Source organism: Arvicanthis niloticus, unplaced genomic scaffold (genome assembly GCF_011762505.2).
Source record: "Arvicanthis niloticus isolate mArvNil1 unplaced genomic scaffold, mArvNil1.pat.X pat_scaffold_1002_arrow_ctg1, whole genome shotgun sequence".
In the NCBI taxonomy this organism is placed as follows: Eukaryota; Metazoa; Chordata; class Mammalia; order Rodentia; family Muridae; genus Arvicanthis; species Arvicanthis niloticus.
The window spans coordinates 36,424-49,662 of NW_023045029.1; the positions used below are offsets into that span (position 1 = coordinate 36,424).

At 48.8% G+C, this 13,239-nt stretch overlaps 1 protein-coding gene across 1 annotated transcript; it reads left to right on the forward strand.

Moving 5' to 3' along the window:
• The first annotated feature begins 255 nt into the window (after positions 1–255).
• On the forward strand, positions 256–12,873 carry LOC117701406 (polyunsaturated fatty acid lipoxygenase ALOX12-like). The gene is given in 17 exon segments (XM_034493116.2): positions 256–471; positions 952–1,153; positions 2,201–2,282; positions 2,391–2,513; positions 2,624–2,727; positions 2,975–3,135; positions 3,939–4,082; positions 5,242–5,451; positions 7,958–8,044; positions 8,268–8,437; positions 9,108–9,228; position 9,490; positions 11,961–12,061; positions 12,183–12,204; positions 12,207–12,287; positions 12,290–12,351; positions 12,469–12,873. Coding segments are annotated over 17 exon segments (1,986 nt in total). The 5' UTR covers positions 256–336; the 3' UTR covers positions 12,649–12,873.
• The last annotated feature ends 366 nt before the right edge of the window (positions 12,874–13,239 follow it).

Here is a 13,239-nt window from a genome sequence, read left to right on the forward strand (position 1 = left end):
AGCCTAGCTCCGCCTAGCTCCTGCACGCGTCCCCTGCCATATCTAAGCTCTAAGCCTCCCCCTCCAATCCTCAACCCTCCAGCCAGGGTCCCTTTGGTTTCTCTCATATTGTAGCTGATCCAAAAGCACAACCCTTTCCCAAAGCCTGCTCTTGGGCTGGGCTAGCAGGTTCAGGCTAGTCTGGGGCGGGGACTTGGGAGTGCCTAGGAGTTGTGTGGGCGGGGACACAAATCCATCTTTTTAAAGCCTTGGACCTGGCCCTGAGGCGACGGTGGCCCTGGGCGGTCTTCGAATTAAACTTGATTTGGATCGCCTCCTGAGAGGCCAGAGGGCGCCATGGGCCGCTACCGCGTCCGCGTGGTCACCGGGGCCTGGCTCTTCTCGGGATCCCTCAACCTAGTGCGTCTGTGGCTGGTTGGGGCGCACCGGGAGGCGAAACTGGAGCTGCAGTTGCGGCCAGCGCGGGGCAAGGTCAGTGGGCAAGAGCTGGGGCCCTCCAGTGTCCGAGTTGGGAGTGGGAGGTTGTCAAGAGACGGGAGGCTAGGCACTGTGACAGCACGACCGCGATGGAGTTTTGTGGAGGTAGGACGCCAGGAGTGATCCTTTCCCAGACCCCGGCCCAGGCAGCCTCCGGGTCCTGCATTCATAGTCCCAGAGCTGATATAAATACAGGACTTGTGGTCAGTCGAAGCTCCTCCAAGTTCCAGTGTGGTGAGAGCTAAGTGGACAGGATAAGACAGGTGATGATCGTCATCATCTGCTCAAATCTTTTGTCAGCGCGGTAAACTCTGGTCTTCCCTCAGAAGTGGGACACCTTAGACCCACCAGACAGGTTAGGGGTGGAAGAGGGAAGGAGAGCAGGGGTGAGGTGTTCTTTGACGGCTGCGGTAAACTGAGGCTCCACAAGGGGAGACTTCTCCCAATCCCTTCTACTAAGTGTGGTCCCCGCAGGAGGAGGAGTTTGACTTCGACGTTCCCGAGGACTTGGGGCCACTGCAGTTTGTGAAACTGCACAAACAGCACACCGTTGTGGACGACGCCTGGTTTTGCAACCTCATCACGGTTCAGGGCCCTGGGACGAGTGCAGAGGCAGTGTTCCCTTGCTATCGCTGGGTGCAGGGAGAGGGAATCCTGAGCCTGCCCGATGGGACAGGTGAGCAGGCAGAGTCCTACCCTGGGGAAGTGGACGGAGGTGGAAAGAGGAGTGCTGGCGGCGATGGAGTGAGGGAATAGGGCTAAAGAAGAGGGGAGGAAAAGAACATGGAGAAAGGATGGGCAGGCACCGGACAGAGAGTTTCCAGGGCACAAGTGAGGAAATGAGAAGTTAATTCCCCAAGTGTTTCCCGGAAATAAGTGATGTTGCAAATGAATTAAAGAGGGAGTAAGAGATCCGGAGACTCTGTTTTCCTAGATAAGAAGTAGGTCATGGAGCCGTGGACACAAACGGAGAATTCTGTGATTCAGAGTTAGGACAGGACAGGTGGAGGGCTCACAGAACAAGAGCTATCCAATGAGCAACGGGCAGCGAGGACGGGCTGATGGGCAGCTAATTTGATTCGATAGTGGGGACCACCTGGGAGGAGAAGGCATGCAAAAGAGCTGTAAGACATCGCATTTTTACCATAGGAAACAAGAGAAAGAAATGCGCAGAGGCAAGTGAAAGCCAGGGTGGTAAGGGCGGGAACACTTGGAAACAGGTGGATCTCACTGAGGTGGCACTGGAGACAAGTCAGTAGCTGTAGAGTGGTGATCAGCTCCGGAGGCGAAACCAGGCAATGAAAGTACAGCATTTGGGGTGTGAGATTAGCCAAAGCAACAAGTAGCTATAGGTGTGGTGTCGGTGACGAAGATTTTATCACCTTAATTATCGTGACTCCCCCCGCCCCACACACACACACCTATTTTAGATATTGATGAAATAGAGTCAGGTAGGAGATTTTATGAGCTGAAGGAACAGGGAAACATGGCAGATATGGGATTCTGGTCTGAAAGAGAAAGCTGTGGTTGAAGTAAGTGAAATTGTGAGCTCAAACTGACAGGAACCGGATGAATGTGTCCGGGGATCAGTCAATGGAGGAAAAGCCAGAGATAAAGACAACAGAGCCCAGCAGAAAACATGAACTCTGGCTACAGAGAGAGTAGGGGAAAGCGCAAGAGGGCTTAAAGCAGACAGATGTGTAGCTAATTGTAACTTTCCCAGCCCGCCTGGCAGCAGACAACGCCTTGGATGTCTTCCAGAAGCATCGAGAAAACGAACTGAAGGAAAGACAACAGACCTACTGGTAACCATTTACACACAGGCCTCCCAACTGTTCCCCGCCCCCCAGTCCCCACTCTGCACCCATCACTGATCTCAACACTTTCTCTGAAGTGTTGTCCCCAACTTGTAGCTGGGCCACCTGGAAGGAAGGCTTACCTCAGACAATAGCAGCGGACTGTAAGGATGACCTACCTCCAAATATGAGATTTCATGAGGAGAAGAGACTGGACTTTGAATGGACACTGAAGGCAGGGTAAGGAGGGCTGACGCTCATGGGATAGGGGCTGGAAGATCCAAGCATGGAGGTACATAGTGAGGGGCTGAGGGTCAGGTGATGGGTTCATGTCTTAACACCCATCCTAGGGTTCTGGAAATGGGCCTCAAACGTGTTTATACCCTCCTGAGAAGCTGGAACCGTCTGGAAGACTTTGATCAGATCTTCTGGGGCCAGAAGAGTGCCTTGGCTGGTCAGTGGCTTCCCCAGATCGCCATTACCTCCTAGTGGCCCCTTTCCATCAGAATCCATGGTCCCCATAGATCCTTGCCAAATTATGACATATTATGCCTGATATTCTCACAGAGGCCTCAAAAATGACAAAAATAAAAATGGGCTGAGCATAGGCTAGTCTAAGTCCCCAAGGTTCAATGAGAAGAACAGAAACATCTAAGCTGTGGTAAATCTCCTCCTTTCTGTGCCCTCCACCCCCATCCCAGAGAAGGTTCACCAGTGTTGGCAGGATGATGAACTCTTTGGCTACCAGTTCCTCAATGGTGCCAACCCCATGCTGTTGAGACGCTCCACCTCTCTGCCCTCCAGACTGGTTCTGCCCTCTGGGACAGAGGAGCTTCAAGCTCAGTTGGAGAAAGAACTCAAGGTACCTTCCTCCCACCTGCCCAGCATTGTTCTCTTATTACTAGTGTGTAAGACCTCGTGAGGTTGAGACAATGGAGAAGGAGGCTTCCCTGGGTGAGTGCTGTAGTAAGAAAAAGCCCTGAACTGTGTGTGAAAGCTACAAGGAACTCCTGTATGAGTGGGGAAGGGTTGGGATTCCTCGGGCACAGGCTGGGTCCAGAGACTTTAGCTGGAACAATGACATTCTTGCAGAGGCTTTTTTCTGGACTCCAGTGACCTTGGCAGATTAAAAGGAAAAGCCCGTGTCATGGCGCTGGGAGATACAGAAGGTTTTCTGGGAAATGTTTAGCGATGCGAGTTTGGGAAGTGGCCACCAGGAGGGTAACCCTGTGCACACTGTAGTCAGTGGTAGTGGCGGCTCAAGAGGTTCCATGGAGTATTCCTCAGGGTCGGTGAGATTCTTATAGAGCTCATGAGAGATGCTGAGGTGATGGAAGCTGAGAGCAGAGAGAGCACTTAGGAAGGATAAGATGGGGGACTGACCATCTGGACAGAGTCAGGTTGATAGTGCTTGTGGTGCAAACTGGATTGAGCAGGCCTATTCTGTACCCAGCTCTACAATGTATCCCCACACAAGGTAGCTACAAGATATCTCATTCTTTGACTTAAGATTGGAAGAACTGGACCAACAAGGTACAGTAGCTCTGCCAGGAGGAAGGACAGTAAAAGAAGCTGGAATCGATGTCTGTGAACACCTTAACCTTTGTCTTGGCCCCTCTGTGTGTGAACTTTGCACTCTAAGAATGGATGCATTCCTCTCTCCAGAATGGATCCCTGTTTGAAGCTGACTTTATCCTGCTGGACGGAATTCCAGCTAATGTGATCCAAGGAGAACAACAGTACCTGGCTGCCCCTCTTGTCATGCTGAGGATGGACCCCAGTGGGAAGCTGCTACCCATGGCTATCCAGGTAAGGCTTCCCAGGTATTTCATTCCTGATTCTGTTTTCTGTTACATAAACCTCTGCATCTAGAAACTCAATTTCTGGGTGCTTGGCTCCCAGGCCCTCTCTCTACTGAGTCCTAACCTCATTTCACAGTCCAGTCCCACTGACTCACCCAAATGAAAGTGCTTATTTGTGAGTCACAGAAGCAGCTGGGTGTGATGGTGCATACCCATAGTACCAATACTGTGGAGGCAAGAGGATCTTGAGTTCAAGACTACCCAAGGATACATGACAAGTTCCAGGCCAGCCTGAGTGACATAGTAAGATCTTAAAACAAACAAAAAGCAAACGGCCTCTTGAGTCTTCATCCCATTATCTGCAGCTCTCAAATGTCCCTGTGCTTCTGAATCACCTCACGTGCTTGTTAAAAACACAGGTTTCTGTGTTGGGGTGTAGCTTGGTGCACAGGGCCCTGAGTGGGGCAGAAGGGGGGAGGAAGTTTGTTAAGTCCTACCCTAAGAATTTCTTGTTCAGTGTATCTGAAGTGGGATCTAAGAAAGTGCTTTCTTTACGTGTTCCAAATTAATGTGGAGACTTAGTAGCTGAGGGCCACAAAGGGAACCACATTTAATTCCTTGGTGTCCTCTGCTTCTAAACATCCACTGTCACCCACTGCTTTCATCAACCATTGACGAGTGCCTCAATAGTCTTACACATCCATCATTGTTCTGTTTTTGTTGTTCTTCAAGGTAGGGTCTCACTGTGTGGCCTTGGCTGGCCTGGAATTCACCATGTAAACCAGGCTGGCCTTGAACCCACAGAGACCCACCTGCCTTGGCTTCCTGGGTGTTAGAGTTAAATCGTTGCACACCACACGGGCTTACATCCATCCAGCCTTTGCTTTCTCTTTCATCGCTTGATCTCGGAGCCCCACTACGTTTTCCCCACACCTCTCCTAGTACCTCCTTTCTGGACCCCTGCTTCCCATCTCCAGAACCCAGCCTGCCCACCATGGCATTATAGCTAGGGAAGTAGAGTCCCTTCTACTTGAGTGTAAGCCACTGGAAGGAAACATTTTTGCTTAGTCATCAATTTCCCCAGGAACTGTGACTACGTGGACATACAAACATGTGACATACACGAAGTGGGAGTTCAGTAACTACCCAATTTCTATGTCTCCCAGATTCAGCCTCCCAGTCCCAGCTCTCCAGCTCCAACATTGTTCCTGCCCTCAGATCCTCCACTTGCCTGGCTCTTGGCTAAGATCTGGGTCCGAAATTCAGACTTCCAGCTGCAGGAGCTCCAATTCCATTTGCTGAACACTCATCTGGTGGCTGAGGTCATTGCTGTTGCCACCATGAGGTGCCTCCCGGGACTGCACCCTATCTTCAAGGTACAGGCTTGACCCTCTCTGTCCTGTCTCCCTTAGTCCCAAATGAGCTATTTGGAGACAGTATCTAACTGGACCTGGAGCTCACCATTTTGTCTAGACTGGCTGGCCAGCAAGTCCCTGGAATCCACCTCTCTCCACCCCCCCCCCCCCCACAACACAAAGGAGGGAGATACAGCATCAAAAATCCTCATAGCAATCTGTGAGTGAGTAGCTGGGGACAGAGAACTGTATCAACACCTTGGAATTTATTTTAATCAAGCTGAGTCCTTTAACGTTTCTTTGGGACTATTATAAGTGAGATCTCTGAAATTCTCAAATATCTGGCAGTCTCACAGCAGGCTTACAACATAGCCGAAATATTGTCAGATGGAAGTGGAGGGGGTTTTATCCCTACCTTAGAAGATTTAGTATTTACCCAGGAAGACAAGTGGCTAAGAACCACCTGAGGATGGAGGAGGTGGCTGGCGGATAAAATGCTTGCTGCACACATACAAGGACCTGAGTTAGGATCCCCAGCACCTGTGCAGAATCCAAATGTAGTGACACATCTCTAGCCCTGCAGTGTGACGGAGGGAGGAGAGAGAGGAGAAAACCAGCATGGGCACCATGACACACACACGTCCACTCACACATACTCGCAAGCAAATAAAACATCAATACAAATGAAAAGATCTGGAAAATCTTGATGACATTTCACACGACGTGAATATGCCAGAGAACACAAAATTGGTGTAAGCTTCTCAAAGAACATGGTTGTCAGAACTAGTTCAAGGGCCAAAGGAGGGGTCTGGTTTTAGTCACATGGTGGGTAAAGTGTTGATGGGGTATCTAAGTGAGGTGTGTGGCAAGAACGATTAAATCACTCCAGCTGGATGCTTCTATCTGACCACCCAGGCCTGGCCAGCTGTGACTCCTTTGGAATTATCCCTTTGGGTAACACAGTCTGAGTAGTAGTATCTTGGATTTTATTTACTGCATGAGGCCACCTGCATCTGTGTCTTCTAGTCGATGTGTATAGTTAAGGCCGCTATTCATACAGAAAATTTTCCTCTCTGGATCAGCCTTTGCTTGTCCCTACCCATCCTAACAACTACATCCCATGCCTCACACCACAGGTCACAGAGGAGGGCTAAATATTCGAGTGTCCCCAGGGCCTCATTAGTGTTCACTTTATGGACTCTATGATTGTTGAGTCTAAATTTCAAATCTTACCCTGATATTTTCCAAATGTCCACTTTTTTTTTGGTTTTGTTTTGATTTTAGGACAGCGGGCTCATACAGCCCAGGCTGGCCTCAAACCAAAGATTTCCTTAAACTTCTCTGGTCTTCCTGTGTCCATCTTCCACATGCTTGGATTGGAGGTGTGCACCACCACACCCAGCTTATGGGGTGCTAGGAATGGAACCTGGAGGCTGTACATATGCTACCCAAGCATTTGCCAACTGGGCTCCATCTCCAGCCTAGATGTGCACATTTGTAAATGATGTCAGGTCTCTGGTAGGTTTGTTGAAGAATGAATGGCTTAAAGTACAATGTGACGAATACTATCCGAAAAGCTCCATCAATTGTTGTTAGGGGTTGGTTCCAGGCATCTTTTCTCCTCATGTGAACTTGGGGCAATCTATGTCATTCCAAGTCTTGTGTAAGTTTTTCAAGTTATCTCAGATCAATGTGAACTGCTTTGATATCTCAAAATCGGAGAGCGCACTGAGTCACTCCTATGGTTGGCATAAACAATTCAGATAAACACCAAGAGTAGATGAAGCATGAATATTCACTGTGTAAAAAAAGAAGACAGAGGAAGTATATGAGAATGAGGTGGTGTTTTTTTAACTGCCAAGGAGAAGGAGAGGGGAGGCCAATAGTACCAACAAGGCTGGGGACAGGATGGGTGGCGACACCTCTGCTGTGTAAGCAGACAGCTTCATATACCCTCCCCTCCAGGCACTCCTGAAGAAACCCAAGAGTCAAATAACCAAAGACTGGCGGTACAGTTTTGGTAAGGAATATATAGGCTAATTTAAACTATGTGGATATAAATGATAGAATACAGGAAATATAAGGGAGGCCCAGAGTCCTTAAAAGACACCCCCACTCAAGGTGGAAGGGAATGAATAGCATCTATTAATGGGAATCCTTTCTGTGGACAAATACTTCACAGATCATCTACATAGTCACACACAGTGCTATGGCTCCCCTGATTAGAGCCTATTGTTGCCCCCTGTTGGCAGATGAGGATATTGCAGATTAGATGGTAATTATCTTGGCCAAGTGTCTGAGTGGTAAGGTATGGGTTGAAATCCTGGTCACTATTGGCTGCAGAGGACAACCCCTGAGGAGTTTAGAGAATACGAATGAGTGATCCAAGAAGCAAGAGACCAGCCTGTCTGAGTTCAGCCTGAGTGAAAGCACCCAGAGGACAGAAGGACATTACGCTTGGGTGTCACCTTGGTGTCAGGTCCCACAAGAAAGGTATTCAAGTACAGCCCCTTTAATCTCCACCCAGCTCCTAGTTCCCCACATCCGTTACACAATGGAAATTAACACACGAAGCCGGACCCAGCTCATCTCAGATGGAGGAATATTTGACCAGGTAAGGGAGGTATGGAGCCACCTAATCTCCCAGCTCCCATTGATAGTCTGAACATTTGGGGAAGCCAGACTAACGTCTATGAAAATCTCAAGCCTGGCCCTATGAGTCCTGTCCCTCCATGTACATTACTATAAACCTGGGAACTCCGCCTCTGAGCCCCCTGGAACCCTGGCTCTCTACTTCGCCTTCCATCCATCAAGACTTGTCAACTCTCTTGTCCCAGGTAGTGAGCACAGGTGGGGGCGGCCATGTTCAGTTGCTCACTCGAGCAATGGCTCAGCTGACTTATCGCTCCCTCTGTCCTCCTGATGACCTGGCTACCCGAGGCCTGCTGAGAATCCCAAGTGCTCTCTACGCTCGGGATGCTCTAGAGCTCTGGGAAGTCACTGCCAGGTGAGTGAGAGGGAAACGGTGACTCCAAGGACATGGGTGAAATCTGGTTGGGAGCAAAAAATATCTCCTCAGAGAGAGAAAGGACCAGGTGGAGTCAGTTGTAAGGTTTAAAAACAAAGAGACGAGAGTAGGGGTGGGACCCATATGAGGAGGGCTGTTGGAGTAGAGGCTGGGGGATCTGGAGGTGTCAGGGTTTGTTAGGAATGACTAGCAGGTGTAGATTCATAGAATTACTAACTTTTTTTTTTTTTGAGGCAGGGTTTCTCTGTATAGCCCTGGCTGTCCTGGAATTCACTCTGTAGACCAGGCTGGCCTTGAAATGAACTCAGAAATACACATGCCTCTGTCTCCCAAGTGCTGGGATTAAAGGCATGCGCCACCACTGCCCGGCGAATTACTAACTTTTATTTCTTTTCCTACATCAATATACCCGAGCCCTGAGGTGTAAATCACAGGATGCTTGTTTAGTATGAGCAAGGCCTTTATTTTGATCCCAACACTGTAATAAACTAATTGAATCTTTAAATGAAAATTAAAACCTCAAAACACAAATCTGGTAGAATCTGGCCCAGGCACAGTGAGAGCCAGATGAGAGGCCACCATAGAAAAGGGGTGCAGAGGTGAGAGGCAGGAGCCTTCTGCCCTCAGCTCTGCTTCCTTCTCTGGGCAGGTATGTGAAGGGGATGGTCCATCTCTTCTACCAGACTGATGATATTGTGAGGGGCGACCCAGAGCTGCAGGCCTGGTGTCAGGAGATCACTGAGGTGGGGCTGTGCCATGCCAGGACAGAGGTAAGATCTGTCCCAGAGACCCAGCAAGTGCCCCTCCCCAGATCTCAGGGATGGAACCCCCAATCACATCCTCCTTCTATCTGTGAAAGCATCCTCCGTGCCTCTGGACAGCCAGGAGCATCCTATATGCCCAGGTTGTCCTCACAGAGAGACCCACCCATCACTCATACTCATGTCCTCAGTCATGTTCATAAATGCCATAGCATGAGGCTCACCCAGTCCAGAGCCACAGCCAGCGAGTTCTCCTCAGTCCCTGCTGAGGGTTATGTCCTGCACTCAGGGATCTCTGCCTGAAGACATAAATGGGAAAAATCTACCTCCAGAGCCCATCTGGTCCCACCATGGCTATCCATCTTCCTCCTGCCTGCTACCGTCCACACAGAGGCTTCTGGCATGCTACACGTCTGCCAGACTGCAAGGTCATTTCCAGGTGCCATCTCAACAATATCTGCATGCTCAAATCTGAATTCAAAGCCCTGATCCTTGGGGCTCAGGTTTCTCTGGCTAAATCTGGCCCTCGATCTCCACCTTCCCTACCAGCAGTGAGGATGCAACCTCTATTTCCAGTCAACTTCTATCTGTTTTCCTCCTTTACCTACTGAGAGAACTAGCCCTTCATGGGTCATCTAAACATAGACTCTCCCCTTCTCTGGCTTTGAGGCCCCTTCCATACTCAAGACTACTGTCTTAGGGTTTTACTTCTGTGAACAAACACCATGACCAAGGCAACACTTATAAGGACAGCATTTAATTGGAGCTGGCTTACAGGTTCCGAGGTTCAGTCCATTATCATCAAGGCTGGAACATGGCAGCATCCAGGCAGGCATGGTGCAGGAGGAGCTGAGAGTTCTACATCTTCTTCTGAAGGCTACTAGCAGAATACTCACTTCTGGACAGCTAGGACTAGGGTATTAAAGCCCACACCCGAAGTGATATACCTATTCCAACAAGGCCACACCTCTTAAGAGAACCACTTCCTGGGCCAAGCATATACAAAACATCACAACTACCAGCCTGCATCCCATCCACTGCTTCTTTATGGCATGGAGGGACCATCATAGCCAGGCCCTGCAATGCAGGAACACCTGTACCCTGAAGAGACCGTCTCCTTGAGAAAGCAAAGGGTTCACCACTCTGACCCTTCTGGGACTAAGATTTCTCTAGTGTTTCTTGGTCCTGCCCCTTAGACTTCATGTGTCCAAATAGACTCTTCTCCCTGGCTGTCTCCTTAAGCAGTATCTATATCCTGAAATTTACAATAACTATTCAGTGTCTTAGTCTGTTTGGACTGAAATAATGAAGTGAGACAGACAGGGTGGCTTAAGCGTCAGAGGCGTATTTCTCACTGTTCTAGAGACAGGAAGTCTGGGGTTAGGTACCAGCATGTTTGGGCCCTGGAGGACACTCTTCCAGGTTGCACAGGTGACTTTCATGGCACTACATCCTCTCTCATAAGGACACTGTCATTGCTCACGAGAGCTCCACCCTCATGACCTTATAATGTTCCAAGACTCCTCACATCCACACTAGTGGATGATTTCAAAATACTAACTTGGGGGTGGGAACACAAACACTCATTCCACATCATAAGTGTTGACTTCAATCCCCACAAATAATTTCTCGGCCCCTCCTTGCTCTGTTCTCTCTCAACTCTTGGAGCTCATTTTTGCCTAATTTTCCTGATGAAAATTAGAAAATCAGAGGAAATATGCTGAAATTAAAATGGGTAATGGAGTAGCAGCCAGGAACCTGAGTTCAAAGCCAGCCTCTGCTTTCCCTGCTCAGTGTAATCTTGACTAGCAGTTTAATCTCCCCGGTCTTTGGTTTTCTTATCTAGAAAACAGGTGTAATTAAAGCTCCCACGTGCACTGCAAAATAAAGTTCACCTGAGGTGCATTCAGGACTTTTAGACAGGGTCATTTTTAGACAGGGTCATTTAGCTTAGCTGGGCCTCAAACTTACTATGTAGCAGAGACTGGCCCAGAACTCATGCTCTTCCTGCCTCAACCTCCCAAATGCTGGGGTCACAGGCATGGAACAGGATGTCTCTTGTTCTTTGTTTTATAACATAGAGACTGTCTAGAAATAGAAAGAATCATGAAATTCTTCACCGACTAGGCATAACTGATCACCCAGCCCCTAATCCTTCCATAATAACAATATCTATATTTCCTGAGCTATTACTATTTAAACTTTTTGATGTCTTTTTATTTTTAAAGACAAGCCCTCACTATGTGGCCCCAGACAATGGTGCAGGTGGGCTGGCCAGGAGCTCACACTCCTCCTGCCTGAGCTGGGGCTACAAGCACGCAGCACTACATCCACTGTGCAGATGGAAACTGGAACGTGGAGAGGTTAGGTAACCGGTCTGAAGTCACCAAGATGTAAGTGATGAGGCCAGTATTGAAATCCATATCTGATACAAATACATCTACATAAACAAACAAATACACATCTGTTCTAAAATACACATCTTTTTTTTTTCACATCTTTTTTTTTTTTTTTTTTTTTTTTTGGCTTTTCGAGACAGGGTTTCTCTGTGTAGCCCTGGCTGTCCTGAAACTCACTCTGTAGACCAGGCTGGCCTTGAACTCAGAAATCCACCTGCCTCTGCCTCCCAAGTGCTGGGATTAAAGGCGTGCGCCACCACCGCCCGGCTCTGTTCTAAAATACAGACCTACCAAACTATCTTTATTTTTTTCCTCTTTAAAACCTGTTCTTTTCCTGCCCAGGATTCCCTGTCTCCTTCCAGTCCCGGGCTCAGCTCTGCCATTTCCTCACCATGTGCATCTTCACCTGCACTTCCCAGCATGCTGCCATCAACCAGGGCCAGGTACAGACAGCTGAAGACCCAGGCCCCAGAAAGCAAGCGTCTGGGCCTTGGGAAACCCAAGGGAGAGGTGGGGATTCAAATCCTAACACCTGGGATCTAAAGCCTTGGCTTCCTTCTGCAGCTGGACTGGTATGGTTGGGTACCAATGCTCCATGCACAATGAGGATGCCTCCACCTACCAGCAAGGATGATGTGACCATGGAGACCGTGATGGGGTCGCTACCTGATATCAGAAGTCCTGTCTTCAGATGACCATCACGTGGCATCTGGGTCGCCTCCAGCCAGACATGGTGAGTAATGGCCAAGGAGTGGGAAGTGACAACTGGGGGAAATGTGTCAGCACAGGGGGCTGGGTGTGAGGAGCTCTGTCTTCCAGCTGAAGCCTGAATGGTCCTTTCTGTCCTCAGGTACCTCTAGGACACCACAAAGAAAAATATTTCTCAGACCCAAGGACCAAAGCTGTGCTCAGCCAATTTCAAGCAGATTTGGAAAATTTGGAGAAAGAGATTACGGCCCGGAATGAACAACTTGAGCTGCCCTATGAATACCTCAAGCCCAGCCGCATAGAGAACAGTATCACCATCTGAGGCAGAGCTGCTGGGACCCAAAAGACTTCATCAGCTCTAGGACTGCCACTGCCCACTTGATTCTGTGCCTTCTTATGTCTGCTGCCAAGACTCTAAGTCCTCTCCTGACTAAACACTCCACATCAATATTCTACTACAGGGCACTAAATGTTCTGCTGTTAAGAGGAACAGTTTAATCTTTGGAGGGCCACCCACTTTCTACCACACATACTTAGCTCTCTCACTCTGCCACTAGTGTGTGACTATGTTCCAGTAAAACGTTAGGTGTGGACACTAAGATATGAACTTCACGTGTCTTTGTTTAACCATTTAAAAACAAAAACAAAGCCACGTGTCGTGGTGCATTCCTTTAATCTCAGCACCTTTAATCTCGGGAGGCAGAGGCAGCAGATCTCTGGGTTCAAGGCCTGCCTGGTTTACAGAGTGAGCTCCAGGACAGTCAGGGAGCTGCCCCCAACAAACAAACAAACAACAAACAAAACCAACAAACAAAAACCAACAAAACCAGATCAAAAACAAAAGTGCTTTGCATGATTTCAGGTTAGATTTGGTCTAACCTCATATAAGCCTCAAGCCCCAAACCCCATTTTC